The sequence below is a fragment of the Electrophorus electricus genome, chromosome 22 (assembly GCF_041902795.1).
Source record: "Electrophorus electricus isolate QZ-2024a chromosome 22, ASM4190279v1, whole genome shotgun sequence".
NCBI classification, from domain to species: Eukaryota; Metazoa; Chordata; class Actinopteri; order Gymnotiformes; family Gymnotidae; genus Electrophorus; species Electrophorus electricus.
This window is the reverse complement of record NC_137518.1, coordinates 15,054,245-15,079,891: the sequence shown is the minus strand read 5'-3', so window position 1 is coordinate 15,079,891 and position 25,647 is coordinate 15,054,245. Positions and strand designations below refer to the sequence as shown.

At 44.3% G+C, this 25,647-nt stretch overlaps 3 protein-coding genes across 6 annotated transcripts; 1 reads left to right on the top strand and 2 right to left on the bottom strand.

Annotated features, from left to right (window-relative positions):
* The first annotated feature begins 89 nt into the window (after positions 1-89).
* On the top strand, positions 90-10,397 carry zbtb40 (zinc finger and BTB domain containing 40). Of its 3 annotated transcripts, XM_081705413.1 has the most exons (18): positions 90-407; positions 942-1,454; positions 1,831-1,952; positions 2,383-2,575; positions 2,819-2,964; positions 3,064-3,115; positions 3,210-3,412; positions 4,195-4,393; positions 4,625-4,743; positions 4,972-5,161; positions 5,370-5,792; positions 6,408-6,614; positions 6,913-7,077; positions 7,687-7,901; positions 8,219-8,378; positions 8,495-8,542; positions 8,782-9,011; positions 9,150-10,397. In XM_081705413.1, exons 2-18 carry the CDS (start codon positions 947-949, stop codon positions 9,348-9,350), a joined length of 3,381 nt encoding a protein of 1,126 aa, XP_081561539.1. In that variant the 5' UTR covers positions 90-407; positions 942-946; the 3' UTR covers positions 9,351-10,397. The 3 variants fall into 3 exon arrangements, with proteins under 3 accessions (XP_081561539.1, XP_081561540.1, XP_081561541.1); XM_081705414.1 differs by having other exon boundaries at positions 90-1,454; positions 1,834-1,952; XM_081705415.1 differs by having other exon boundaries at positions 90-1,454; positions 3,210-3,346.
* A 137-nt stretch (positions 10,398-10,534) lies between these two features.
* Positions 10,535-15,484, bottom strand: cyb561d1 (cytochrome b561 family, member D1). 2 transcript variants are annotated; one of them, XM_027012451.3, is made up of 4 exons: positions 15,099-15,484; positions 14,790-14,963; positions 14,056-14,093; positions 10,535-12,322 (listed from the first exon to the last, which is right to left on the bottom strand). In XM_027012451.3, exons 2-4 carry the CDS (start codon positions 14,944-14,946, stop codon positions 11,819-11,821), a joined length of 699 nt encoding a protein of 232 aa, XP_026868252.2. In that variant the 5' UTR covers positions 14,947-14,963; positions 15,099-15,484; the 3' UTR covers positions 10,535-11,818. The 2 variants fall into 2 exon arrangements, with proteins under 2 accessions (XP_026868252.2, XP_026868251.2); XM_027012450.3 differs by having other exon boundaries at positions 14,790-15,484.
* A 206-nt stretch (positions 15,485-15,690) lies between these two features.
* On the bottom strand, positions 15,691-25,472 carry atxn7l2a (ataxin 7-like 2a). The gene is made up of 10 exons (XM_027012428.3): positions 25,343-25,472; positions 23,945-24,013; positions 23,095-23,431; positions 22,526-22,773; positions 21,938-22,020; positions 20,581-20,792; positions 18,449-18,635; positions 18,122-18,243; positions 16,763-17,630; positions 15,691-16,037 (listed from the first exon to the last, which is right to left on the bottom strand). The coding sequence occupies exons 1-10, from the start codon at positions 25,470-25,472 to the stop codon at positions 16,020-16,022; spliced, it is 2,274 nt and encodes a 757-aa protein (XP_026868229.2). The 3' UTR covers positions 15,691-16,019.
* Positions 25,473-25,647: the final 175 nt, after the last annotated feature.

Here is a 25,647-nt window from a genome sequence, read left to right as displayed (position 1 = left end):
TGTCCAGATGGTAGTAGCTAGAAGTAGTAACAAAACTCTTGGCAAACTAGGTAATGATGCAATGTGAAATTCTCCTGTATGCGTTTGCAGTACCCACCCCAACATTCACACAGCTTCGACTGCTTTAACTTTTTTTAAAAGGGGGAAACTTGTTAGATGTGTTGAATATTGGCGTTTGTGGAACTTTAAGAGAAATACAGCCGCCCTTAAATGATTTCTGGACGAGATACAATCCGTAGCCGTACACAACTATATACGTCAATGGTACGGGCGTAATCTTCGGAGCATGCGCATTAACACATTTAAGACGTCGCCATTTTCAAAATAAGCGATCTTTATTGCCTGCCGAAATGTTGTCCGTCGACGGAGTTTAAATAAAGAGCCGGATTGTTTGAATAACAGCGAAGGTAAAGAGGAAGTCGATTCAATTTAATTGTTTGTAGAAAGGACGGCTTCAAGATAACTGATTTGTTACACATTTTTCTTTTTCTTTTTTTTAGCTAGAGGTAGAGTGTTATGGAGCTGATCCTTGGGGAATAGTGCCATAGTCAGTTTGATATCTGTTTAGCTAAGCAGAAGGCGTGTTAGCTAGCTGGCAAATTTGGTAAGACATGCTGGAAAGTGGTGTGGGGTCATTCCAGTGTCCATGTTGCTGCCGCACATCAACACCATAGTGCATCTTCATTTACCCTTGCTGGTTAGATAATCCTTCTGTCCTAACGTTTTCCTCCCATTATGAAAGTTACACTAACATTGAACAGAACCCGCTGTGAGTTAAATTGCACTCTTTCATCTACGGCGTTATGATTCTGAACCAACCAGACAGCTAGCTGTGACTCCCAGTCCAATAAAACCCTTCTCTGAACAAATTGAATTGCTGTTGCTGTAGCAAACCTCCATTTCATTTCTGTATATTGAGCATCCGACTTTTACCTGCTCAGGTGCAATGGAGCTCCCAAACTACAGCAGGCAACTCATGCAGCAGTTACAGGCCTTGCGAAAAGAATGCCAGTTTTGTGACTGCACCATTTTGGTGGGCGGTGCACCTCACCTGGCCCACAAAGTAGTTCTGGCTGCTTCTAGTCTGTTGTTCAAGTCTCTTCTTGAAAACTCGGACAGCATCTCAATCGATACGGCTGTGGTCACCTCCGAGGAGTTTTCTTCTTTGTTGGACATGGTCTACACAGGCAGACTGCCACCGGGCAAGCACAACTTAACCCGGGTCATCGCTGCAGCGGACAGCTTGCAGATGTTTGATGTGGCTGTCGGCTGCAAGAACATTCTCAATGCCCTGATGAAACAGGCCCATGACAAGTTGCTTGAGTCTCCTGATTTGGCCCATGCAGCTGAAGCGACTCAGCCTGCAGTGGAAGATCACACAGATCTCCCTCAGACTTTGCCTAAGAGTGAAGAACTTGCACAGCTCGGCCATTCTGAGAGCCAAGGAGAGAGAGGTATATCTAGTTCCTTTAGGCTTTGTAAGGACCATGTGAAAAACTAGGATAAAGATGCAAGTGCCTCAGGTTAAATGATTTCAGCAAGAATAAAAGATGAGAAATAGTCTCAAGTCAACAAAGTTTGATGGTTAGCAGAATATTTGCAATTTATCATTCTTCCTTTCTTATTTCATATCTCTTATAACAGAACTTTTAAACTACTCTAGGGCTTATCTAGGCTATATATAATTGAGGTATACAACACCCTTCTGCTTTTACCTGTGAGTTCTGTATATTAAATAAACCTATTGATTCTCTGAGGATATGTAGCTCACTGTACTGATGTACTGATCAGAACAATGCCTGTGATGTGTAACATTGTTTCTTTCATCAGAAGAGGGCGGTGTAGAGCTGCTTTCTGAAAAACGAGATGAACTTGTACAGACACTGCAGGATGTCCAGCCATGGGTTAAAACCCTTCGCACCTGGAACACACTCCCCACCAAGCAACAACGGGTGAAAAAGATGTCGATATATATTTATGCCCACTTTTTGAACTAAAAGATGTCAGTATTTTTATGCCCACTACCAACTGTACATAATGCTACCCTTTGAGATGACCACGTGTACATCAGTCTGCCATTTTGCAGTGGCTATAATTATAGCACTTAGGTTCACACTGGCTGAATGGGACTGACATTTAACAGTAATGACCACCCTCTCCCTCTGACCTGTGATTGTTTTTATCTTGTTCTTACCATAAAATAGAAACAAAACATCAACAATGCAAACATTAATGCTAGTAGTGACCCTTAGCTTTACATAAATTATTTCATGCTAACTTGTTACCACTAGGATACTGTAGACACAAGGTTTGAGTATTGTTATTTGATTTTTGATTATTGTGGTATCTTGGTGCAGTGGTCTTTCATATCTCTTTTCCCAGATAATACTGGAATGTTTTGATGGAGACCCACCCATTGATGTGGTCTTCCAGCACTTGTTGGAACACGTGAGAGATAAATGCGACATCTCTGCCCAGAATATCCTTGTGTTGCTGGATTTGTGGAAGACCTTAAAACCTGCTCCGGAGTTGGTGCATGTGGACCAGAGAGGTCAGAGTGGGCCACAGCTGAATGGTAAATTTATGCAGAATGTTAAGTGGAAGAGAGAACTACTGCCCACTGCAAAGAGACAAATGAACCAGCAACTTCTCAGCTGTAATTTTGTCACCTTTCGATAGTTATGTAGAAACTTTATGTAGAATCTTTGTGTTTTAGTGATTTATAATTTCAGATGTGAAAACACCCTTAGATACAAAAAGTATTCTGGTTATGCATATTTAGATTTATGCTTATTTTCTTCTCCTCTTTCCATCACAGAGGGATCTGGAGCTGAGATGACCCGGTCTTCTGGAACTCTAGACGAGCACTCTTTAAAGCTGACCGACTGCCTCTCCCGTGCTGATAACATTTCCGAGTTGCTAACACAAGCAGCAGACAAATGCACGGACAAAACTCTAAAGGAGGTATCCACTGCTCTGCCCCTCTTCTCTAGATGGGAGTCATAGCTTTTTAATTTTATTAATGCTTTCTAGTGTTAATTTGCTCTGCTGGCGCTGTTTCAGGCAGTGGAGGAGAAAACAACTGACCAGGCGGAGGAGACCAGGGATACCGCTGGTATGATGTGTCTGTGAATGTGTATATTCACTTTGTGTGTATTTATGTATGGCAATCTATCCTTTTTAACACTACCGAATGGGTCTCTTGTCAGGGAAAAGGACAGAAGACTGCTGTGGTGTGTGTCTGTTTAGAATGTACCGGAACACACTCTTCGAACTAAATCTGCACCCTCAGGTCATCAGACAGAGTCTGGAGGAAGGCCCTGCCATCCCGACTGACCAGAGACAGGTAACTGTCTCAAATTCTGTCCAATTGGAAAGAGGCTGGGACCTTGACCTCAAAACCATGAGAGAGGTATATCCAGATAAATCCTTTCAGTGTAGATTCAGGCCACATTCATACACTAGTCACTCCTTTTATCAAGATATGAAATTTGTGTTCCTATATACACACACACAGACACACTATATTGCCAAAAGTATTAGCTTTACTGCCTTTGCACGCATATGAACTTGAGTGACATCCCCGTCTTAAGCCATACGGTTTAATATGTTGGCCCACCCTTTGCAGCTATAACAGCTTCAACTCTTCTGGGAAGGTTTTCTGCCAGGTTTAGGAGTGTGTTTATAGGAATTTTTTATCATTCTTCCAGAAGCGTATTTGTGAGTTCAGACAATGATGTAGGACGAGAAGGCCTGGCTCTCAGTCTCCGCTCTAATTCATCCCAAAGGTGTTCTGTCTGGTTGAGGTCAGGACTCTGTGCAGGCCAGTCAAGTTCTTCCACACAAAACTCGCTCATCCATGTCTTCATGGACCTTGCTTTGTGCACTGGTGCACAGTCATGTTGGAACAGGAAGGGGCGATCCCCAAACTGTTTCCAAAATTTTGGTAAGATGAAATTGTCAAAAATGGTATGCTGAAGCATTAACAGTTCCTTTCAGTGGAACTAAAGGGCCGAGCCCGACTCCTGAAATCAACCCCACACCATAATCCCCCCTCTACCAAACTTTATACTTGGTACAATAATCCCTGATGAACATTTAAGGCAAACTATTCATTCAAAGTGCTCATCATTATATCCCAATGATCAAATTTCAGCCTTCCACAGTGACGTGGGGGTGTGTCTGTCTGCTCAGAGCTTTCAGGTCCTGCTGGAGGAGGGTGGAGATGCCAGGGGTGTGGAGAGGGTACTGGAGGCTGCTCTGGAAGGAGCTCCAGTCCTGACTCTGACTCTATGGAGACTCCTTCTCTGGGCAGGAACTCGGAACCCAGGACTGGGGCACTTCTTACAGGAGCTCAAGGAGAAACCAGAGTCCCAGAAACTCTTTCAGACTGGTACCAATCTGCTTGTCGATTTCTTTATTTAAAGTAATCGTTTTGTGTTCAACAAATATTTCATAATGAGCTCAAACATGCAGAAATGCAGTTAAGAAATGAAGGTAGACTGTAATAACAGGTAAATTACAGTATCATAGGTACATTATAGTCTCACAATAAAATATTGCAAAAGTTCAAATGAGTTAGATAGCAGCCTTGCTGAAGTTATTTCCCTGTTTATCTCTGTAGTGGCTCAGGTGGATTTTTTGTTTAAGCACAAAAAGCTGATTATGGAAACAATCAGTGATGTCACTGACCTGGAAAGAACTGCAGGCAGTTTGAACCATGGTAAAGATAATATCACTGAGGTAAGAATATGTACATTTTTGTTATATCTCATGCACTGCTACAGTTATTGTAATGGTAGCACTGGCTAGTAGTAGCACACACACACACACACACACACATATTTTATGATGAAAGTAAAAATTACTTAAAAGTACTTATAAAGTAATGAATCATGACCCCAAAGCTCTAATGGGGCAGAGCTCCATCAGCCCTTTCTAAGGCATCTTCTGTCCTACTTCCAACTCTAGTTCCTGCAGAGCTGTCGTGGGCATGACGGAGTGGTGGAGTCCACGCAGCAGTCCTTGGACAGGGTGATGAGCCGTGAGCCGCAGTACGCCTTGACCCTCTGCCGCCTCCTGGTGGCCAGTGTGCAGAGCTTCCCCCAGCTCACGGCCCTCAGCATGGAGCTCAGGAACGCTAATGAGCGACCCCCTCAGTGTACACAATATATACATGTTTTTATATATGTATGTGTGTGTGTGTGTGTGTGTGTGTGTGTGTGTGTGTGTGTGTGTGTGTGTATGAATATGATTTGAACAAATAATGAAAATTGGTGTAATGGTGTTTATTTTTTGTTTCAGTGTAAGCACAACTTACCTTTAGAATCATCAAGGCAACCTCATTTGACTATTCTGATCCAAAACAGGGGTAGAGCCCCACGCACCTGCTCAGGTGGCTGGCTGCTTGTCGTCATCCGAGGAGGAGGAGGAGCAGGAGGAGCAGGAGGAGGAGGAGGGGGAGGAGCAGGAGGAGGGCGCCAAAGGCGCCAAAGAAGAGGTGGAGTCCCAAACCCACGTGAGCCGGAGGAGGAAGGTGATGGTGGTCTCGTATAGCTGCCAGTGGTGCGGCAAGGCGTTCGACTTCAAGTGTCGTCTTATTCGCCACCGGAAGCGCTGCACACTCTCGCCAGGCAGGGAGCTCCGCTGCTCACTGTGCCTGCTCATCCTGCCCTCAGCCAGCGCCCTGCGTGAGCACCGTGTCCAAGCCCATGCCGACCCCCCCGCCAAGAAAAAGAGGACGCAGCCCGTGATCTGTGACCTCTGCGGCAAGGCCTTCAAGCAGGCTTCTGGTGAGCGGATGCAGTCACTTTGCTCGTATCCTGGCAGACTTGGTCTCTATCAACAATGCAATAATGCAGGAAGTGGTGTGGTCAGGTGTGCATTACTGACTGGCTGTTGTTCATGTGGCCTGTCAGGATATCAGTAAACGACAGTGTTTTAGACCTCTAGAAAAGTGGGGATGAAATCCATGCTTACCCACCATTCACCTTTAATATTGACCAGTCAATTTAATAAAGTGGGACAGTATTCAAGTCCCATATTATTTTTGTTAAGCATATCTATCGATACCTGTGAAGGAAAATTTGCCTATATTTTTCATCAGTCAGTGTTCATCATGCACAAACCATTTCAGGCATAAGACTGATGACCATTGGCTGGTCAAGCACAAAAACAACCTGGGTCGTCCCTCTAGTTCTGAGACGTTTCACAGCATCAACCCCCAGGTCCTCCTGACGGCCTCTGATTGGTCCTATCACAGATCTGCTGTACCACAGGTGCACCAAGCACCTGTAGGAGAGTCCGTTCATGGGTCCCAAGTGCATGATGGCCTCCGATCAGTCCTGGAGGAGAGCTTGCTCACGTGTTCTGAGTGTGTTGACAGCCTCGGATGTGTCCTGTCGCAGGCCTGTTGTACCACAGGCGCACCGAGCACCTGGAGGAGAGGCCATTTGCGTGTGTCGAGTGCGGTGCAACGTTCGCTGCCAGCTCGTCGCTGAAGAACCATGCGCGCCTGCACACGGGTGAGAAGCCCTACCACTGCAAGCACTGCGACATGAGCTTCGCCGTGGCTGCTGCACTTTCTTACCACACCAAGAAGAAGCACGCAGAGGGTATGTGGCATCTGGTCGATTAGCCATCCTCCAGCTCCACCCCACATATAACCCTGATTAATTACGCAGTCACACAGTGAACCAATGTATCCCTGTAATATATATTAATATATATTTGTTTTTGTGTTCCCTGTATAAAACAAATATCACTTTATGATACATTTATGAGGGTATTTTTATACTAGAAATTAATTGTCTAGGTAAACAGCAATACTTGCGGTGGCATTCTGTTCAGCACACCGATCATGTCCATTATTGTGGTGTCTAACATGGCTGTGTGCGCCCCTGACCGTGACAGGTAAGATGTACTCGTGCCAGTACTGCTCGTCCACCTTTGCCCAGTCCATCGAGCTGACACGGCACGTGCGCACGCACACAGGCGACAAACCCTACGTGTGCAGGGAGTGTGGCAAGGGCTTCAAGCAGGCCAACGGGCTTTCTGTGCACCTGCACTCTTTCCACAGTGAGTATGTCGCTGCAAACGTGTTTGTGTGCGAGCGCGCATGTGCGTGTCTGACAAATGCTGTAAAAAATATTATGCAGGGGCACGTAAACGGCCTCGCTACCTCTCGTATACATAAACTTATTTATTAGACATGGTAAGCATTCTGCACACACACGTGATTAAACCTTATTCCCACAGCTGGTATACTAGGCCAGACACCTTCAGGCCTGAGTCCAGTGTCCTTTAGCAGTAATCAGTAGTCCAGTTTTCCCTGCTCTGCAACACCTAATTCAACTTCCTAAGTGACATAACTTCATGATTTCTTCCCTGCATGTAGTGCCAGGGATTTGAACAGAAAATGTATCCAGTCTTCTCAGATATAACAACCTCTTTTTGTTAGTTTTTCTCCTTTGAAACTGAAAGATTCTATACAAATAAACTTTGGCCAACTCGCATGCCAATATTAATACATTGTACATTAGACACACTCACAAATTACTATATTTGTAAGCACCGAGCAGTTTCACTTTGGTAACCCCGGCCTTGCTGATCCTGAATCTAACCACAACCCTTACCCCTGACCTGAAGCTAAGCCTTGACATCTGCTGTGGTGCATCTCCCCTCCAGACGTTGCAGAGCCCCACGACTGTCAAAAGTGCCGGGTGAGTTTTGGCTCTCTGGATGAGCTCCGGGAGCACATTCAGGAGGTGCACCCCAAAGAGCTGCATCAGTGCCCCGAGTGCAGCAAGATCCTCAGCACCGCAGCCCAGCTGGAGAAGCACATGAGCGTGCATGATGGCAGTAAACCATACAGCTGCAAGAGCTGCCAGAAATCCTACCAGGTGAGGGAGCAGCAGCCGAAGGGAGAGCATTCTTTTTGCCTGTTACTATTCCAGTGTGTCTCATTGAGGTTTTGAATCGAGAGGATAAAAATAGCATAATTGCCTATGTTTTACAGCAGTGTTATACAGGTATCAGGGTTAGCAATAATATAACCAAAGACGAAATAACAAAATATACCCGAGCCCTACTGAATGAAGACTGCTATGTTTTAATTTAAAAACCTATACTTCGCAGTCCTATACTTTGGTGCAGTGTCTGATCGCAGGCTCTCTGAACAAGGTATTGAGTATGTGAAACCTCTCTGAACTGTTTACAGACTCTCTCAGGGCTGTGGTACCACAATCGCACCACACATCCAGATGTGGTCACCGCGGAAGGCAGTAGGCCGGTCTCACACCTGCTGCATTGCAAGATCTGCAACAAAGCCTTCTGCAACAGGAGCAGCCTTTTCAAACATCACATAACCAAGCACCCAGGTGAGGAAGGACTCTGCTGCTGCAGGCAGCCTTCTTACTGCCTGAATGGAATTCTGTGTAGTGCAGCATTATAACAGATGAGAGAGGTGAAATGCGCTTAAAATTTGTTCTTTCAGAAACCCGCTCTGTTGCTGATGGGTCAGATGAGAAGACGACACAGGGAGGTAAATATGGGATCTTGATGTTGTTGAAGGCATTATTTGGGAAAAAAAAATTTAAATAATGTGCCTTACATTCAGTAGAAGCATGGTGAGCATCACACTGTGCTAACAGCATCTGTCTCCTTGCATTTGTTAATGCTTAGCCAGGTGTTACCCATGTTAGCTTTTTTAAATAGTTAAAGCTTCTCTCAGGATGATTTGATGTGTGTGTGTGTGTGTGTGTGTGTGTGTTTTATCCTCAGGCGCCCTGCTGTGGAGGTGTGCATACTGTCAGCGTGCTCTGAGCAGTGAGCAAGAGTTGGAGCAGCATGTGTCCAGCGAGCATATGAGTCAGCAGGGATCAGCATTTGGCTGCGTTGTCTGCTCTCTGTCTTTCCCCTCTGAGCCTGAGTTCCAGCACCACTTCCTCACAACCCACCTGCAGGTCATCCAAGAGGAGGAGCCTCAGCTACATAACTCCACCTCCCAAATGGTAACCCCCCCCCCCCCCCCGAGCTTGAGCAGTTTGTGTCTGTGTTGACTTATAATTATGACTTCACAGGTTTATGAAGTAAATTTACTTGATTGACATGTTTATCATATTTAATCAACATGTTTTACTTCCAATTAGGTGATCCAAACAGAAGATACCTTGGCTGAAGGGGCGGAGCAGATAGTTGGGCTGGACCACTCACAGTTGACTGGCTCCCAGCAGGTGTTTGTTGCTTTGGGTGATGGTGGGGTTGGAACAGCTAGCTCAGGGATCGTAGCCGTCAATATGGAGGACTTACTGACAGGCAGAATCGCTTTAATCTGTGAGGAAAATCCATAAGTCAGATTCCATAACTGATGTTGCATATCTCTCTAAAGAGCTGAAATCAGACTGACACAGAACCTATCGTTATTTTTCAGTTTTGATTGGAACCTGTGTCATCACATTTAGCGCTTATCAAATGCACATGCACACAAAGGAAAAACAATGGTCACACTGAGCAAATTTATAGAAATCATTAAACAACTTGGCAGAAGCATTTCAGTACCAAAACATCTCACCCTTGTAAAATGAATTAACGTTTTTTTTTTTTAGTAATAGGCTGTATTTGTGCTCCCAGTTTTATTGCGCAATTTTATTTTTTTTTTAAATAAAATGTCTATTACATTATGTAAAATTGTTGAGCAGATTTTTGCAGAAACAAACCAGACTAAGGAGCTTTATTAAACCAAATCCATACAAAAGATACAATATAAAATGAATATGAAAATACATCATTTAAGGTGAGGTGGGAAAATATGGTGAGGAAGGATCACAAAAATAAAACCAGAAATTCAAACGGTGTGCATATTACTCGAGTTTTACCTCAGTGAAGATAGTCAGATGCTTGCCTTCACATGCTTTAGCAGAAGTGTCAGAGAGCTAGACGTTTCATCTCAAAGGTTTTAAATTTTGAGCTAGGCAGACTAATGACAGTCCAATCGTACTTTTTTTTTTTTTTTCCAGCAAATTCTCCATTGCATTGAACAGTGTGTCGAGAAAGCTAGTTTGTCAGTGGAAAGTATGCCTTAAGTTGAGGTTCAACAGTGCAGTTTTCATGCTTAAGAGGGAAAATGTTAAACATTTTCTCATGGGGAATATTTTTGACAAACACTCACTCACTCAAAGTCCAAAGAGCTATTCCAAGCTGCAGTACAAAACCTTTTTGGTACCTGACCCACATAGCTATATTGTGAACTATTCAGCAGAGGTTTTTTAGTGCAGGAGCTGTATAAAGAAAGGCCTTTCAGAGTACTCATTCCACCATCTTGATGAAATAGTAATATATTTTAAAAAGGCCAGACTTAAATTCTTACTCAACTAGGAAATCAGATTTTTAAAAATCAAGATTACTTTAAACATATTTCAAACATTTATTTATTGAATTGTATAAGAATTTTGTTTCAGAATTTTACCGTTAGGCTTCTTGAAGCATGGTCCATATATCTAGTTGTATCCAATAATCTCATACATATTGCCTTAAATATTTTCTGCCATGATGCATTTATTACATGCTTTTATACTTTAGAGATATTGTACAGTGTAAATGCTGACTCATCTACAAAAAAGATTTCAATTAATTTATGTAAGGAAGGCAAGCACCATCACTCATTTAAATGGTCTGCAATTAGAGATACACAACAAAATAAATGATAATGGAAAGATTGATGGGTTTCTGAAGTAATGTAATAAAGCAATAAACATCAGTAGTAGAACTCATCAGTGCTTCCCACGTGCAAACAGACTGATGACTAGGTTATGAAAAAAATTGTTTAACAACTGTTTTGATGATTTTAATTATTAGCATTGTATTGTTTATTAATGCTGAAGTACATGATCAATGTTGACTAGTGCTGCAAATAATTTTAGTTCACGCAACCTTAACGTTACTAAGTAAACCGTGATGTCACTAGCACAGTGGTACAGTAATTAGGGTTTAACAGTACCCCAACATGAATGAGCTAATTAAAATCAGCAAACAAATGGTTCTCTCTACCAGGCCTGGGAAACCCAAACACGACTATTCATAAAGGGTTTAGTCTGCTGATTGACTGTGCGTTATAGAAGAGGAAATTTAACACACAGGCTGAGAAGAACTATTATTCAACAAACTGAAGCAAAAAAGCTTCAGAAAAACTGGGTCAATAATGCCACTGTACATGTTTCCTTTGTCTTCTATACAGAAAAATAGCATTAAAATAGCTATAAAAATTCTTTGTTCTGATCAGGCACACTATTCACACAATGCAAGGGTTAGAAAGGAAGGTCCCTCAGCACATATTACAGTATTTAGGGCAAAACCCCTGTGAAAATGGAATAAACCTTAGATTATAAATATTATATAAAAGTCTGACAAAGTACAGAACCACATTTTCATCCCTACAGCAAATGTGTAACATTGCCGTTGGTATTAGTTAGATAGACAGGCCAGAGGCGCAGAAGCCAAACAATTTAGGAAACATAAATCAATGCTTGTGCGTGCGTGCCCGTACACAAAATTGTTCTTAACACACATCTACACAATAGAACACAAGTAATCCACAGTATCTTAATTCACTTTTACACTCCAACTGCACCACACACTATTCTACTTAAGTAACATGTCAAAGCCAAAAAAAAATATAGAATTATAAAATGTGCAAGTACTTCTTCACAGGAGATATGTCATTATTAGGCTTCAATTTGTCCATAGTGCAACTGCTTTTAAAACACACAAACTCAAGTATCAAACCGGGACCTTTTCTTTAGCTTGCGTGCGTCACAGTTCTTCACATCATTAGCTTCTTCTTAGGCAGGAAGGTGTTGGTGACGTGATTCATCACCACCAGGGCGGGGAAGAGCGGCAGCAGTACGAAGCCGTACCACATGGCGCCCTTCACCGTGGCCTGGAACCAGTCCGTGAACATGGACGCCATCACGGTGATGGTGGCCAGTAGGTAGGCCACCAGGCCGCAGGTGGCGTGGTAGAGGCGGATGCGAGGCAGCAAGGGCGCGCCCAGGAGTTTGGGCAAGAGCAGGCATGTGCCACATGCGGCCTGCAGCAACGTCGCAGCCAGCGTGGTCATGCCCAGCACACTGTGCCACGTGGCCAGGTGGGGGCGCTCCGACACATTCTTACTGGCCACCATGAATGCCAGCCCCGTGCAGGTGGCCACCAGCATCAGGGCCTGCAGGACCCAGTGCACGCGGATCTTCCCCTTGCGGGACTTGAAGCAGCACGGGGTGCCCTCGGCCGAGAAAAGCAGGATCCCCTCCGTCATGCAGAGGCAGAACTAGGCGGAGAGAGGGAGAGTGAGGAGGAATCTGGTGGACAAATTGACCCAATGCTCAGCAAAGGGTTGTGTTTGCAGTTTGAGCAGATGTGTTGGAATAATAAAATTAATCAACAACCTCCCTTACTGTACTACAGCAACTTGTTACTTATGCTGATTTGCACAACTGTATAGATGCAATATTTCTACCAACATTTATATAATTCTGTAATATGTCTACATGGATCTGCAAATGTATAGATATCCATATTTGCACATGTAAAGATATTCATACATATCTTAATCCTCAAAGACTCTTTGCTCGTCTCTTTATTATATACTGTGTGAACATTAGGCAATAAAAATATCCATATCATACTTTTTATGCATATTTTCCAACTCCAAGCTGTATAAACTTGAATGCCTATTGGATTTAAGCATATCAGGTGGTGTGTGTGTGTAATGAGGGAGGGTGTGGCCTAAGGAGATCAACACCCTATATCAAGGTGTGCAGAATTATTAGGCAGCTTCTTTTCAGGTTGAAGAGGGACTCAAAAGTCAACTTCCAAACCTACTTCTAATTTTTAGAAGACACTTTATTCAAGCAGTAGTAAATGAAAATATCCGCATCTTTTTCAAGACCACCATGATTTTTTTGAAGGACAAATGCTCCATCACATGCATCGAAGAACTCCCCTGCATGGCTAGCCAGTAAAGGCCTTAAAGGTGAAAGAATAATGACATGGCCTGCTTCCTCACCTGACCTAAACCCTATTGAGAACTTGTGGGCCCTTCTTAAACGGGATATTTACAGTGAAGGAACAGTACAGCTCTCTGAACAGTGTCTGGCAGGCTGTGGTGGCTACTGCACAAAAAGTTAATCGTCAGCTGATTCAGAAACCAACACTCCATGAATGGAAGGCTTATGACTGTTATTGAAATGAAGGGTGGCTCTCTCCCTCTCATTTTATATATATTATAACTTAATAATTGTGCACAGAGTGTATTTATACCCCCCAGTTAAATGCCTGTTAACAGTCTGTGCTCGTCAGGTCATGATTTAGTTTCCATCAACAGCGAATCTACCACAGGCATCCTGAGATCGGCCTATCTTTGCTACAGTACAAGCCTAAAACAGACCAAAACAATCACCAAATGTAATCAAATTCACCTTAGAAGAAAAGCACAGCCATACTTGCTCTTAAGCGCTTTGGTTAAAATAGTAGTGCGTACCTTTACCAGGCACTGCCTGACGCGGTTAGATAAACTGGCAGCTTTTTGTACTTCAGGAACTGCAACTAGAATTGAGCAGAAGTGCACAGTACCGTGCTTTGCAACTTCACAGCCAACAATGATGCCACACGGGACAAAAGGACATTGTCTACGGCTGAGAATCAGAATGGTCTGCACACTGCTCACCGCATCAACGCTAAGGAAAAGGCGCTGCGCCATAGCCTTGTTCCAGGTCAGGTGTAACCGTACACGCATGTGTAACGTGCGGACGGCGACATACGAGCTCAGCTATTTCAGTAGTTTCCTCCTCGGTGTACGATTCATTATTCACGGAGGCGACGCATTATGCATTCATAGCCCTGGAGGCTGTGGGACAGTTAGACACGTAAGCCAACTTGTGCGTTGCAAGAGACTCGTGGATGTAGAAATAAATAGAGTGTCAAATAAAATCGGATGAAAATTAAACAAATGGTTCTGTGAGGTTTAGCAACAATTCCGGGTTTTGTTTGTGTCAAACTTACCCCGAACGACATGCAGAGGGGATGCCAAGAGAAGAGACCTGGGAATGAAAAGTGCAATAGTTTGTGTCAGACTGAATGGTGCAGAGGCGCTAGCATTAACCACGTTTGCTTTGGCCGACGTTAACAGGTTTAATCTCTCTCAGGCCAAGTCTCATTACTGATCAAGAAGTGATCGCTGAACTAAAAGACTGTGCGAGTGGTCCAAACTGAAAATGTCAGTGCAGACGTCATCGGCTGCTGTTTGGTTTTAGGAATAGTAAATGTTTCCTAATCCCTGTATAGGGGACCAAATTCTTCACACATTTTTCAGTCTAGGCTACAAGTTAGAACAGGCAAAGCAACTAATTCCTAAGACCTTCACGCAGGTGCGCTTCAGCGAAGGAAGACCCCAAAACTGGCCTATATGGAGGGATCAAACCAGTCTCACTACTGAACTGGCTAAGATCATGGAGTCTCCGGCAATTCGCTGATTACTTTAATTAGGTAACCAAGCATAGGAGTAGACTAACGTCAAATAACTGGAAACCAAAAGGCAATCCCCTGATTTAAAACAACAACAACAACAACAACAAAAAACACACAGTTATGGTTACACGAAGACAAATGAACAGGAAAAAAAGGTGCCTGCATAGGAACGGTATGAGCAGTGCAGTGAGCAAAACACACCGCAGTGACAACAGCCAGACGAATAAAACCCATAAGCATGGAATAAAAAAAGAGGGAAATAAACTCACTTGTTCCGGGCCGGGACAGTATGGCCATGAGCGTAGTGAACCCGACCGCAGTGACATGCGCGGCCAGGACCGAGACTCTCCGCATCCACGCGTAAAGCCAGTATTCGCGCATCCCCAGCCCCTCGCCCACTGGACTGTATTCCACGTCCGACCGCATAGTCGCTCCTCCGCTATCTTAGGTTAGAGTAAAACACACGTCCCATTGCCGTCCCAACCGAAAAGCTGTTTATTTATATCTACCTATCAATTTCAGCAGCATGCTACTGTAATCATTTAGGTCTGACTTATTCGGTCAGGTAGGCGACGTACACGCGCTCTGGGTCGAAAAGGTCACTCTGCGTGGAGAAAGCTCATGTTTACAAACACGTTTATCAAATAAAAAAGTTACGTGAATCGGAAACGATATTGCTGACGAGTTGCAATAAAAGCTACAAACGCTAGCCTACAGCGTTACACCGCGTTACTAATAATCTCGACAGTCATCCGCGACGTATCCAGAAACGATGAGGAGCTGTCCCCTTGTTCTTCGCTGAACTCCACGCGAGTGGCTCCTACAGTGAGGAAAAGCGCAACAGAGACGACACTTGGCGTAAAACCCACAGGGACGATGGTTTCCTGAACGGAAACAAGCAGGGAATACGAGACATTTGAAATGCAAAAGAGGAAGGAAAAGCGCTACGTCATTGCCCTTCCCACGAGTAGGAGCTGCACGTCTAATGGCGATACCACCGAATACCAAGAAGCGCATCTGGTTTGCATTGCAAAAATGCTTGTAATTCTTTTAAGGTAGAAAAAGGAGTGGCTGTTATTGTTTCGTATCATTTAAAAAGTTTTTCAGGACATAACAGGAAGATTATGGGGGGGGGGGGGGGGGGAGAGAAAAAACACGTAACCCAAAGTGTCAAGTATAAAGAATATTTTAATTCATTTTATAAATCAACATTTATATAGCAGCATATCCAGTAGATTGTGAGGTATTTCTGAATTCACGGAGAAATTCACTCCCCCATCTTCTGTCATACTCTCCCACACAGACATTCATGTATTGGCATACAAAAAGCCACCCTCATACACACGCACACATCCAGACTCTGCCAATCTCACATACAACCAGTCAACTAGCCACACACACACACACACACACACACACACACACACACCTGGAGTCTTGTATCCAAAGTCCGTACACTTTGCAGGGCTCCTAGTTATTGGCTTGGAAGGCTGGCCTGCTCAGCGATGTAGTTTTGGCTGTTAAGAGAACCAGAGACAGTACATGAATGCACTTCTACCTGGCTCTTCAAAAAGTTACCTGAGATATTTCATCATTATCCTAACTTAAGCCTCAAATCCAATTACTATCAGCTAACTACATTTTGCCCCAAAAGGTCAAAAAACAGGTTTATACGTAAGTTAAGGTGACTGCCCGAGTCCAGGAGAAAATGGGTTGTATGTACACAGACAAGCTCATCAGTGCATCATTAAATCTTTTCCCACCCAGATGTTGGTCTCCTTTTTTTGCACAACAGGTGAAGATCTAAAAGCAAGTCTGAACAAACAACGTGGGAACTTTTCTGCCCTTTCCACCCATCCACTGTCACAGATGCCAATGGCCTTGCTGGGAATTCCAGATTCCCAGTGATGGGATCCAAACTCTGTACTTGCACAAATGGAGTCATAGCTCATGAGCTACCCTTGGGCTTGTTTTCATTTCAAGTGTGTGCATAAAAATCTGGCTTGGTGAGCTGGAAGAGGACCCCTCTATCCACGCACAGGAACGGAGCTGCTTCAAGGATAAATGTACTCAAGAGAAATTTGACAAAATTAATCTATATTGTAGTGCATCTAAATAGCAAATGCAACCATTATTTGCATGATACATATTATGCATAAACCGCAGCTCAAAGTGCACAGTTAAATTTCCCAGGGCAAGATGTCTAGCAGCAGGGTCATTTCCTCCTCTTTTCCCCACTCACCTTGGGTGCGCTTGCCTTCTTCTCCCCTCCTACAGGCAAACCGGGCCCTTTGCTCTCTTTCCAGGGATAGAATCCAGAGTGCGGAGGTGTGGGTAGCCGGTGGGGTTTGTGGGGAGGTGACGAGTCACTGCTCTTGCGTTTCTTTGCCAGTCCTCTGTGCTCGTAGCTGGGAACCCTGCTGTGGTGTCCTGAGTTTCCCCCTCGCCCGTGCGTGCCTGGGTCAGGGGGAGAGGCATGACCCGTTGGGTGAGTCCGCTTAAACGGCCACGGAGAGGGGCCGTGAGCAGCGTCGGCAGACGCCGGCCCCAGCTGCAGCCTCGGGGGCTTGTGCCCTGGGGAGAGCGAGCCGTTGGTCTGTCCGTGAGACTGTGGCGGTGCCGGGGTGGGAGCTGGAGCTGATTTGTTGAACCCGAGCGTCCGGGCCCGGTCTGGGCTCAGACAGTTCCTGTCCGGGCTGATGGCGTCCGTCTCACTGAGAGACGTCTTACGCTTCCGCAGAGAGGCTGCGGCGGCGGCCTTCTCCGCTTCCCTGAGGCGCAGCTGCTGCTTGCTGGGTCTGCCAACTGGGTTCCTTGGTCGACCGGGGCTCGGCTGGCTGGCCGCACGGCCAAGCCTGGAATGACCGGCCGGCTGGCTGCCCGCCGGCTTGTCGGACTGACCGTAGATCCTGCTGGTGGAGGAACTCTGTGGGTGGGGTTCCTTGCCTGGTCCCTGGAGGGAAGAGTATGGGGAAGTCTTGAGGGTGGTGGCGTTGTAATTTCCTGCCCTTGGCTTGGAATGATGGAAAGTAGAGGAAGGGGATGCAGGAATGGCTGAAGGCTTAGTTGAGGGACTTTGGGATTGGGGATCTGATGCTTGAGGTATTTTCCTAGGCAAAACAATTAAAAAGTAAATAAACAAACAAATTTCACTGAAATACAGTCACAGGGTGCCACAAATATCTCTCAAACAGAGATGGAAAGTTGTCAGGTTAGAAAATCTGTGGTTCAGGTAATGGTTCCTAATCAGTTAAAGTGGATTAGGCTTTAGGAATGGCCAGTCACAGTAAAAGTGCCTAAAACACAAGACCCAACATCTTAATACATGGGAAATGACAAATGATCAGTGAACTAGACTTAAAGTGAAGATTAAAAACAAAGTTATTCATAATCATGAAGTCAGTAAAAGCATTCTACTATGGATCCTTGCAGGATTCAGAGTTAATTGAACAACCCCCCTAAAAAAAAATCCCCCTCCTGCATCAAGTATTTAACATATTTTTTATGCAAACATTTTGATTAAATTTTACTATGCAAACTATTTTACATAAACTAGCCAACAGAACGAAACGAGGCCGTGTAGAATAAACGAGGTCCTTACTTCCACAGGTGGGCACTGAGGTGGCTCTCCACCATGGCACTGACAGCCGACCGCAGATGGTGCAGTCGTCGGTCAAATGTGAAGACCCCATGACCCAGAGCACAACTGCCAAACGTACAGAACTGGAACAGAAATGCAATTAACTGAACACACAGCAATCAACTCATGGTTCACTTCCGCACCTACAGCAAAAACTTTGAGCTTCAAGTCACGTTTCATCTTCCATATGAAACAGTCAGCAGACTTTTTAAATATACCATCTCAGTTAAGCACACTGCATTATAACCCCTGCATGAAGTCAGCTTGATCCACGAAGACTGAGCTTACCGCAAGTGGTTTGGGGTGCCAGGGAGTGGAGTGCCAATCGGCGGGTTCGTCGGTGCCCTCGCCCTCGCTCTCATCACTGGAAATCCGGGCCTGAGCGAGGGGCGAGGCCGCTCGCACGCCACTGCCGCCTCCGTCCTCTCGGACAGCCCTCTCGTCCTCGGTGCCGCTTTCAGATAACGTGCGCGTCCTGTTGGGAGCGCAGGCATATATGCACATCAGTCAGACACACAAAGTCACACAGACAATTGTATTTATCAAGGAGAACAAATGTCTAACAAATCTCTGTACCAGTGTAAACCATAAGGTTCTCCACGATAATATGTGTTTCTAGTGTAGAAGGCCACAATTTAATGGTTAGTGGTTTTTGACTTTCAGTTAGATGACAATATTTCTAATTGAGAATCTATACTTCTACGTAACAATAAATGCAGGCTAGCAGTAAATATTCAGGTTTTACGCACAAAACAGGGAAACAACTTAAAACACTCACTAGTTTCTCATCTATCGATGTACAGTAATTGGACTGATGTACAGTTATGTGCAAAATAATAGTAGTGTGTTTAAAACAACTGAGAAAAAGCTCAATCCTCATAATAGCATTTATTTCCATATACACAAAGGCACTGGGAGCACTGCACATTCAATTCCAAATGAAAACATGAACGAAATATCAATTTTTAAACTGAAAAGGAAGAAAAAAAGAATAATGGGCTGTTAAAAAAAAATAGCAGTGTCTTCACTTTCATTTAGAAACTTTACAATATTTTTCGACGTCACTCCACAAATTTTCAATCGCATTGGGCTGGCCATTTCATAACATCAATCTTGTTGGTCTGGAACCAGGATGTTGCCCGCTTACTGGTGTGCTTGGGGTCATTGTCCTGCTGAAACACCCATTTCAAGGACATTTCTTCTTCAGCATAAGGCATCATGACCTCTTCCAGTATTTTGATATATTCAAACTGGTCCATGGTGCCTGGTATGCGATAAATGGGTCCAACTCCAAAGTATGAGAAACATCCCCAAACCATTATGCTTGCACCTCCATGTTTTACAGTCTTCACAGTGTAATGGGGCTTGAATTCAGTGTGTATGGGTCGTCTCACAAACTGGCTGTGGCCTTTAGACCCAATAAGAACAATCTTGTTCTCATCTGTCCATAGAACGCTGCACCACTTCTCGTTAGGCCAGTCAAGGCCTTCTTTGGCAAACTGTAACCTTTTCAACACGTCTTTTTTTCAGCAGTGGTCCTTTACGAGGGCTTCTTGCAAATAGTTTGGCTTCACGTAGGTGTCTTCTGATTGTTGCAGTACTCACAGGTAACTGAAGATCTTCTTTGATTTCCCTGGAGCTGATCATTGGATGCTTCTTTGCCATTCTTGTTATTCTATGATCTACGCAGATGGTAGTATTTCTTTTCCTACCACGTGTGTCGGGTTTTGCTTGCCATTTTAAAGCATCCGAGATCATTTTAGCTGAGCAGCCAGTCATTTTCTGCACTTCTTTATGTTTTCCCCTCTCCAATCAACTTCTTGATCAAAGTTCTCTCTCCTTCGGTACAACGTCTGGATTGACCCATTTTACTCACTGAGCAAGGGCTAAAACCAACAATTACGACATTTGTTGCCCTCCTTCTTTAAATAAGGGAAATAACAACTACCTGTTTCTTCATAGAATTAATGACCTCACTTACTGAACTCCACACTGCTATTAATTTGAACACACCCCTTTCATTAAATGAGTCGATTACACCCAATTAGCAGTGTGCATGTCATGACTTAATTCTATTGGTTGCCCATTACTCGGCTACACCTAGCCATGAATCTCCCCCCTGTTGTATTATCTTTTCTTCCAAAATCAGTAATTAAATACATTAGTGGTTAGACTGCTATTATTTTGCACACAACTGTATGTACATGTATTGTCACTACCACAGTTTCATACTTTCCAAAAAGCATTCACTTAAAAAAACGGGACATAACTGCACCCAGACTAGCAGTCCCACTTAAGGACTAGTTTAAGGCACAAGCACAGGTGGAGGTACCAGAGGGATGCAGATTTCTAACCAGAGGGAAAAAAAATAAATTTGTTGCCAGAATCTGGATGAAGTATCTTGTGAGACAGGCTCTGACCTGAAAGCTGGCGAGTTGGTCAGGGGTCTTCTGCAGTGTGGGGAGGGGGCAGGCTCTCTGGGGCCTTCAGGGCTGGGTGTCTGGGGGGCTGCGCTTTCATGGGCAGGTGCCACACGCTCACGACTCTTCGAGCCCATCTTCAGCTCTGCCACCAGCTGGTCGAAGTTCTTACTTCTGCCCATAACCTTCCGCCGCTGGTGAATGGAGTGGATCTGAGGGGAAAGAGGGTGGGGTGAATGTGAACTGGGTTTTAGGTCATGTTAATCAGTGTGGGGGCAATGCAATGAAAAACTAAGACTACTCAGTTTTAAGGAAGTGGAAAGACTAGATCTTACTCATGAATGTAACTACTTTGTAAACCAATAAATTCATACTAGAATGTGCACAACAAATCCACTTACTATAAACTTCGTAAGCTTTAGAACCACATTGGTTGAAAACATGTATTCACACGCACTTACACACACCCACCATGACAATGACACAAAGCAAAGAAGCCTGCACCGCACCAGGTAAACAATTATTGCAACATATGTGCAACATGATCCGTTTACCAATCACAGGGAAAGTATTAGTAATGTGTTTTTCTTATGTTGGTTATGATATACAGGATTTTAGTATGTGCAAAATCAACCAATTAAGGGTCCACAAACATATTACCTAACTGATAGCCTGCTTTAAAATTAAAACAAATAGATCCCCCCCCATTTATTTTAAACTACAGCATGATTTTTCTTTTCTCCTTCCTTTGGTGCATAAGTGCTACACAAAAGAGGGTCTTTTCCTGTAATTCCCTCCCCATTTCCTGTATGTCATGTCCATATAGCATCCCCTCAGCCTTCTATGGCAGAAGCAAGTCTGCTTTCACCATATATTAAAGTTTGCACAACGAATAGAACAATTATCTAGGCTAGTACCCATGGTGAGAAAATAATCCCTGCCACAGCAGAAACAACCCCATCTCACAGACTGCATTAAGAAACAAATGGTTTGAGTGTATGAAACAAGAATTTGGGGTTGAGGTCTTGAACACTTTCAGACAGCTGCCGTTTTCAAACGAGGGCAAGCATCATGGCTAGGTGTGGTTGGACCATAAAGCTGACAAAAAGACTAATAATCCCCTTGTTAGCATTACATGCTATTTTAATGTCATTAAACATTCACAAGAAAATATGAATTTGGACCAACAGTATCTTTACAGGAATAAAATACAGCACAGAGAAAATAAATGCAAACAAAGCTTAGCGTCTAGCATCTAGCCTGGGCTATAAAGCTAACTCAGTTCACGATGATTAACGTAGCTGAAGTACTGCATTATAAGTCTTAGTAACAACGCAAAACGGAAAGGCAAGCTTACATTGCAGGTTAACAGCCGAGTACAAACTTTCTTCCTCTCTGGATCCAACACACCACAGTGTTTATCCAGGTCACATTCTTTTTCTGTTGAAAGAGAATGGTTGCAAGCCGTTTGTAAAGGAAAACAACCACATTAACCATGAGTAGCATTAAATGAACACTAATTTAAAAAAAGGCAAAATGGAGGTTTCAGAAGACAAAAAGGGGGAAAAAATACCACAGGCTACCCATACAACCACTCAAACAAAAGGTTAACAGCATATGCATGTTCTTGATTTAAAGTTTAGAAAGTTCATGAGCTGCTCGAACACAGCTGCCCAAAATGCATTATAGCATTTAAAAAAAGCAGCAAATCTATTAGATCTTGTTCAAAATAATAAACAGTCTGCCATCTTAAAATCATGTTTCCATTTTTTTTTTCGATTTTGAAGAACCCCTATGGACTGCACCCTAAAGTTGTGCTCGTGTGAAAAACATAAGCAAACCTGATTTCATATAAAAAGGTTAGCACAACATCATGACAGGTTACGCATAAACAGTAACAATAACGACAAGCCAAAGTGTCTAGAGATTCTCCACAAGGGCTTACTTGACATCTTATAGGGCCTGGTCCCCCGGACATGCCCAGGAGTGACAGGGGCAGAGCCAGCCTCCCCTCTCTGGGACTGAGGTCTTTCAGTCGGGGTAGGCCGGTTGGGTGAGGGGCCTCCATGAGGCCAGGGTGGGTCTCTGAGGCTGGGTGGAGGGGAGCTTCGAGGGGGCTCCAAGAGTGGAGGTTGCTTGAAGATGGAGGACTCAGAATGCCCAGAGCCTGAGGTCTTTTCCAGAGGCAAGAGGCTGCAAAGAGAAATGCATCAATGAAAACACAAACACGAATAAGACAAGATCATGTCAAGAGCTAAAGCTCATTAATATAAATATAATATTTAAGTGCAATAAAGAATTAAGTGAAGCTCAGGAGCCATTTCCAGGCACAGATTAAACTCAGCCCTAGAATAGCATTTTACAAATCACTTTCCCGCATCTTAGAGAATCAGACTGATCATCTAACTTAGCCGACACTCATGTTAAGCTGTTTCCAGTAAGCCAGTCAGCAAAAAGAGACTTGAGCAATGGTACAACAGTACACTGCTTCATTAAGAACCCCAACAGCCTTACCGAACTCCATCCTTGGGTGTCTTGGTATGTCTGTACTGAGGGGGTGTAGGGGGCGACTGGGCTGCTGGTCGCTGGGGCCCACTCCCGCTCGGGCTCCTGCCACTCCAGGAGGCCGTCCCGTGGCCCGGAGTGGGCGTGGGGAGTGCGTGGCGGGGGTGTGTCCGCTGCTGGGCGGTGGGCGGGGTGGAACGCAGGTGTGCATAGAGCTTGCCCACAGACCCGTGCCTTCTTTCACAGTGCTTCTCAAAGGCCTGCGGCTTCACCACCTGACCACAGTGGCTACACACAACCAGGAAGAAATCATCGTGCCCGGGACAGTGGCCAAAGATGGACATGTCTGGAACAGGAATTGGAAGGAGGAGAGTGTACCTAACATTCTATAGGATCAAATAACGTGGCAATGGAAAGATTCAGATTAAATGCAAAAAAATGCAGTGAGTGAGACAAATGAGCATGTAACAAGACGCTCAAACTTTAGAAACTGCTTGAATAAAAAATCTTCTATACAAAACAGAGGGGGCCACACACACACACACACACAGACTCAGTTCTGTTCAAGTCAGTCACAGAAGAGGTTATGCACCCACACCCACACACACCTTCTTCTCCCTCAAGACCCAGATCTATTCACCAATTCATCTCACAAAAACAGGACAACCACATTGCACTAGGTCACATGGATACACTACAAAGGTCATATCTCTTTTACATGAGAAAATTCTCCTTGATATTTAGACTATGGAATGGAATGTATGAGCATATACAGCAAAAATAATGGAACTGGTAGACATGTCGAAGGTACATGCAAAGCATTAGTGACAAATGTAAATCCAGATTGGGTGAGATATACCTTCCTTCCTTAAAGTCATGGTTTCCGTTGTTTTTTTGCCATTTTTGCTGCAATCATCCCCATCTGACCCTAGAAGAGAAAAGCTTTGAATGAGTCTGTGACCTATCTGCTAGAAAGCACAAACCCAAGCATGAAGGAAACTTCATGATGTAGGTGGGTCAGAACACTAAAGTACAGCACACTAATTATAAAGTTATACTAATGTTTAGAAGTACAACACATTAATTATAAGTATGTATGTGTGCATGTGTGGAAAGAGGGGTACTTTACATTCTGCATATTAACTAAAGATCTCAAATGAATACTTTGGGCATGTGTGTTGGTTCGAGAAGAGCCCCATCAATGCAAAAAGGACAACCGCAGATCTCTAAGAATTAAAGATGGACTACCAGCAAGTTAGTCAAGAGTATAATGTAGGTGTGTCCTGTCCAACGAAAGTCGAATTTCAGGCTAATTATAATTTGTGAACGCCGTGAAAGGAGAAGGGACTGTTTGAGAACCTTGAACGGCACATCTTCCTTTTGGGTGGGGCGAATTAAAACATGCGCACCTTTATTGCTATATGTTGTGTTAACTGGTGCAATTGAGGTGTCAAGGGGTGGGAGGGACATCGCGCCCCTAAAACCAAACCGAGGAGCGTTTCCAACATTTGGAGAGGCGCCAGACAATACGAACACGGAACACATTTTCTATTAGCTAGCAGCGGGCTACGGCACTGACAACCGACTGCTTTCACAAGGAAAATACGTTTATCGAAACCCTCCCCAACATGCAGTGACCCTACGAAAAAATACCCGACGGTACAACAGAGGGTGCGAGCGGTGCCCGCTGTTTCGCAAACGAGCCTTTTCCAGATCGCTTCGTGATGGCTACATGCGATAACATCAAACTCCTCCTCCATCACCGGCGTCTGTCTAGCACAGCCCGCTAGCTAAAGTAAGCTAAGCTAAGCTAAGCTAAGCGAAGCGAAGCACAGCTAGGCTCCAACCTAGCCAGCGCTAGCCGGCTACATTAGCACAGTTGCTACTCCCCAAGTAGCCGTGTAGAAAGTTGTTCGACTATATACACCCGTCAGGTTTCCAAAACTAAATGATGCGAAAGCATGACTTTGTTCAATGAGTTGTTCTACTCCACGCCGAGTTATTTCGAGCATTTAAAAACCGCAATTCGTTTACGACTTTAAAAGTCTGAAGTAGGCTCTGGCAACCTTCTCCAGAGATGAAGTATGCACTAGGAGGACCTGAGTGAGCCACTGCAACCGGCCAGCGCTAGGACCCAGCAGGTTCTTTGTTTGGGTAACATGGTCAGGGATGCCGTGCCTTTCCACGAAAATAAACCACATCCGAATGACTTTTTAACTGGATGTCGAAAAAAACGAGCAATAACACGATCACTCACCATCCAAAGGTATCAAACTGGTCCTTTCTATCCAAACGCTCCAGCTTTGGCCAACGAAATCATCGAGACAAGGCACCCGCCGTTCCAGAGCAGCCATTACTTTAACTGCGCGTTCACGCACCGCCATCATCACTGCGCGGCAAGCAGCTTACGTCACATTACGCGTTCCCGCGAACAAAACGAGTACCTGCGTGCGCGGCCACTGGGTGCGGGCAGAAGAGCGGATATTTAGTGAGTGGTGGCGTGAGAGAAGGAGATAGACGGTTATGAAATGTCTGTACCAAAGGTATTTTGTTAGTGTGCCA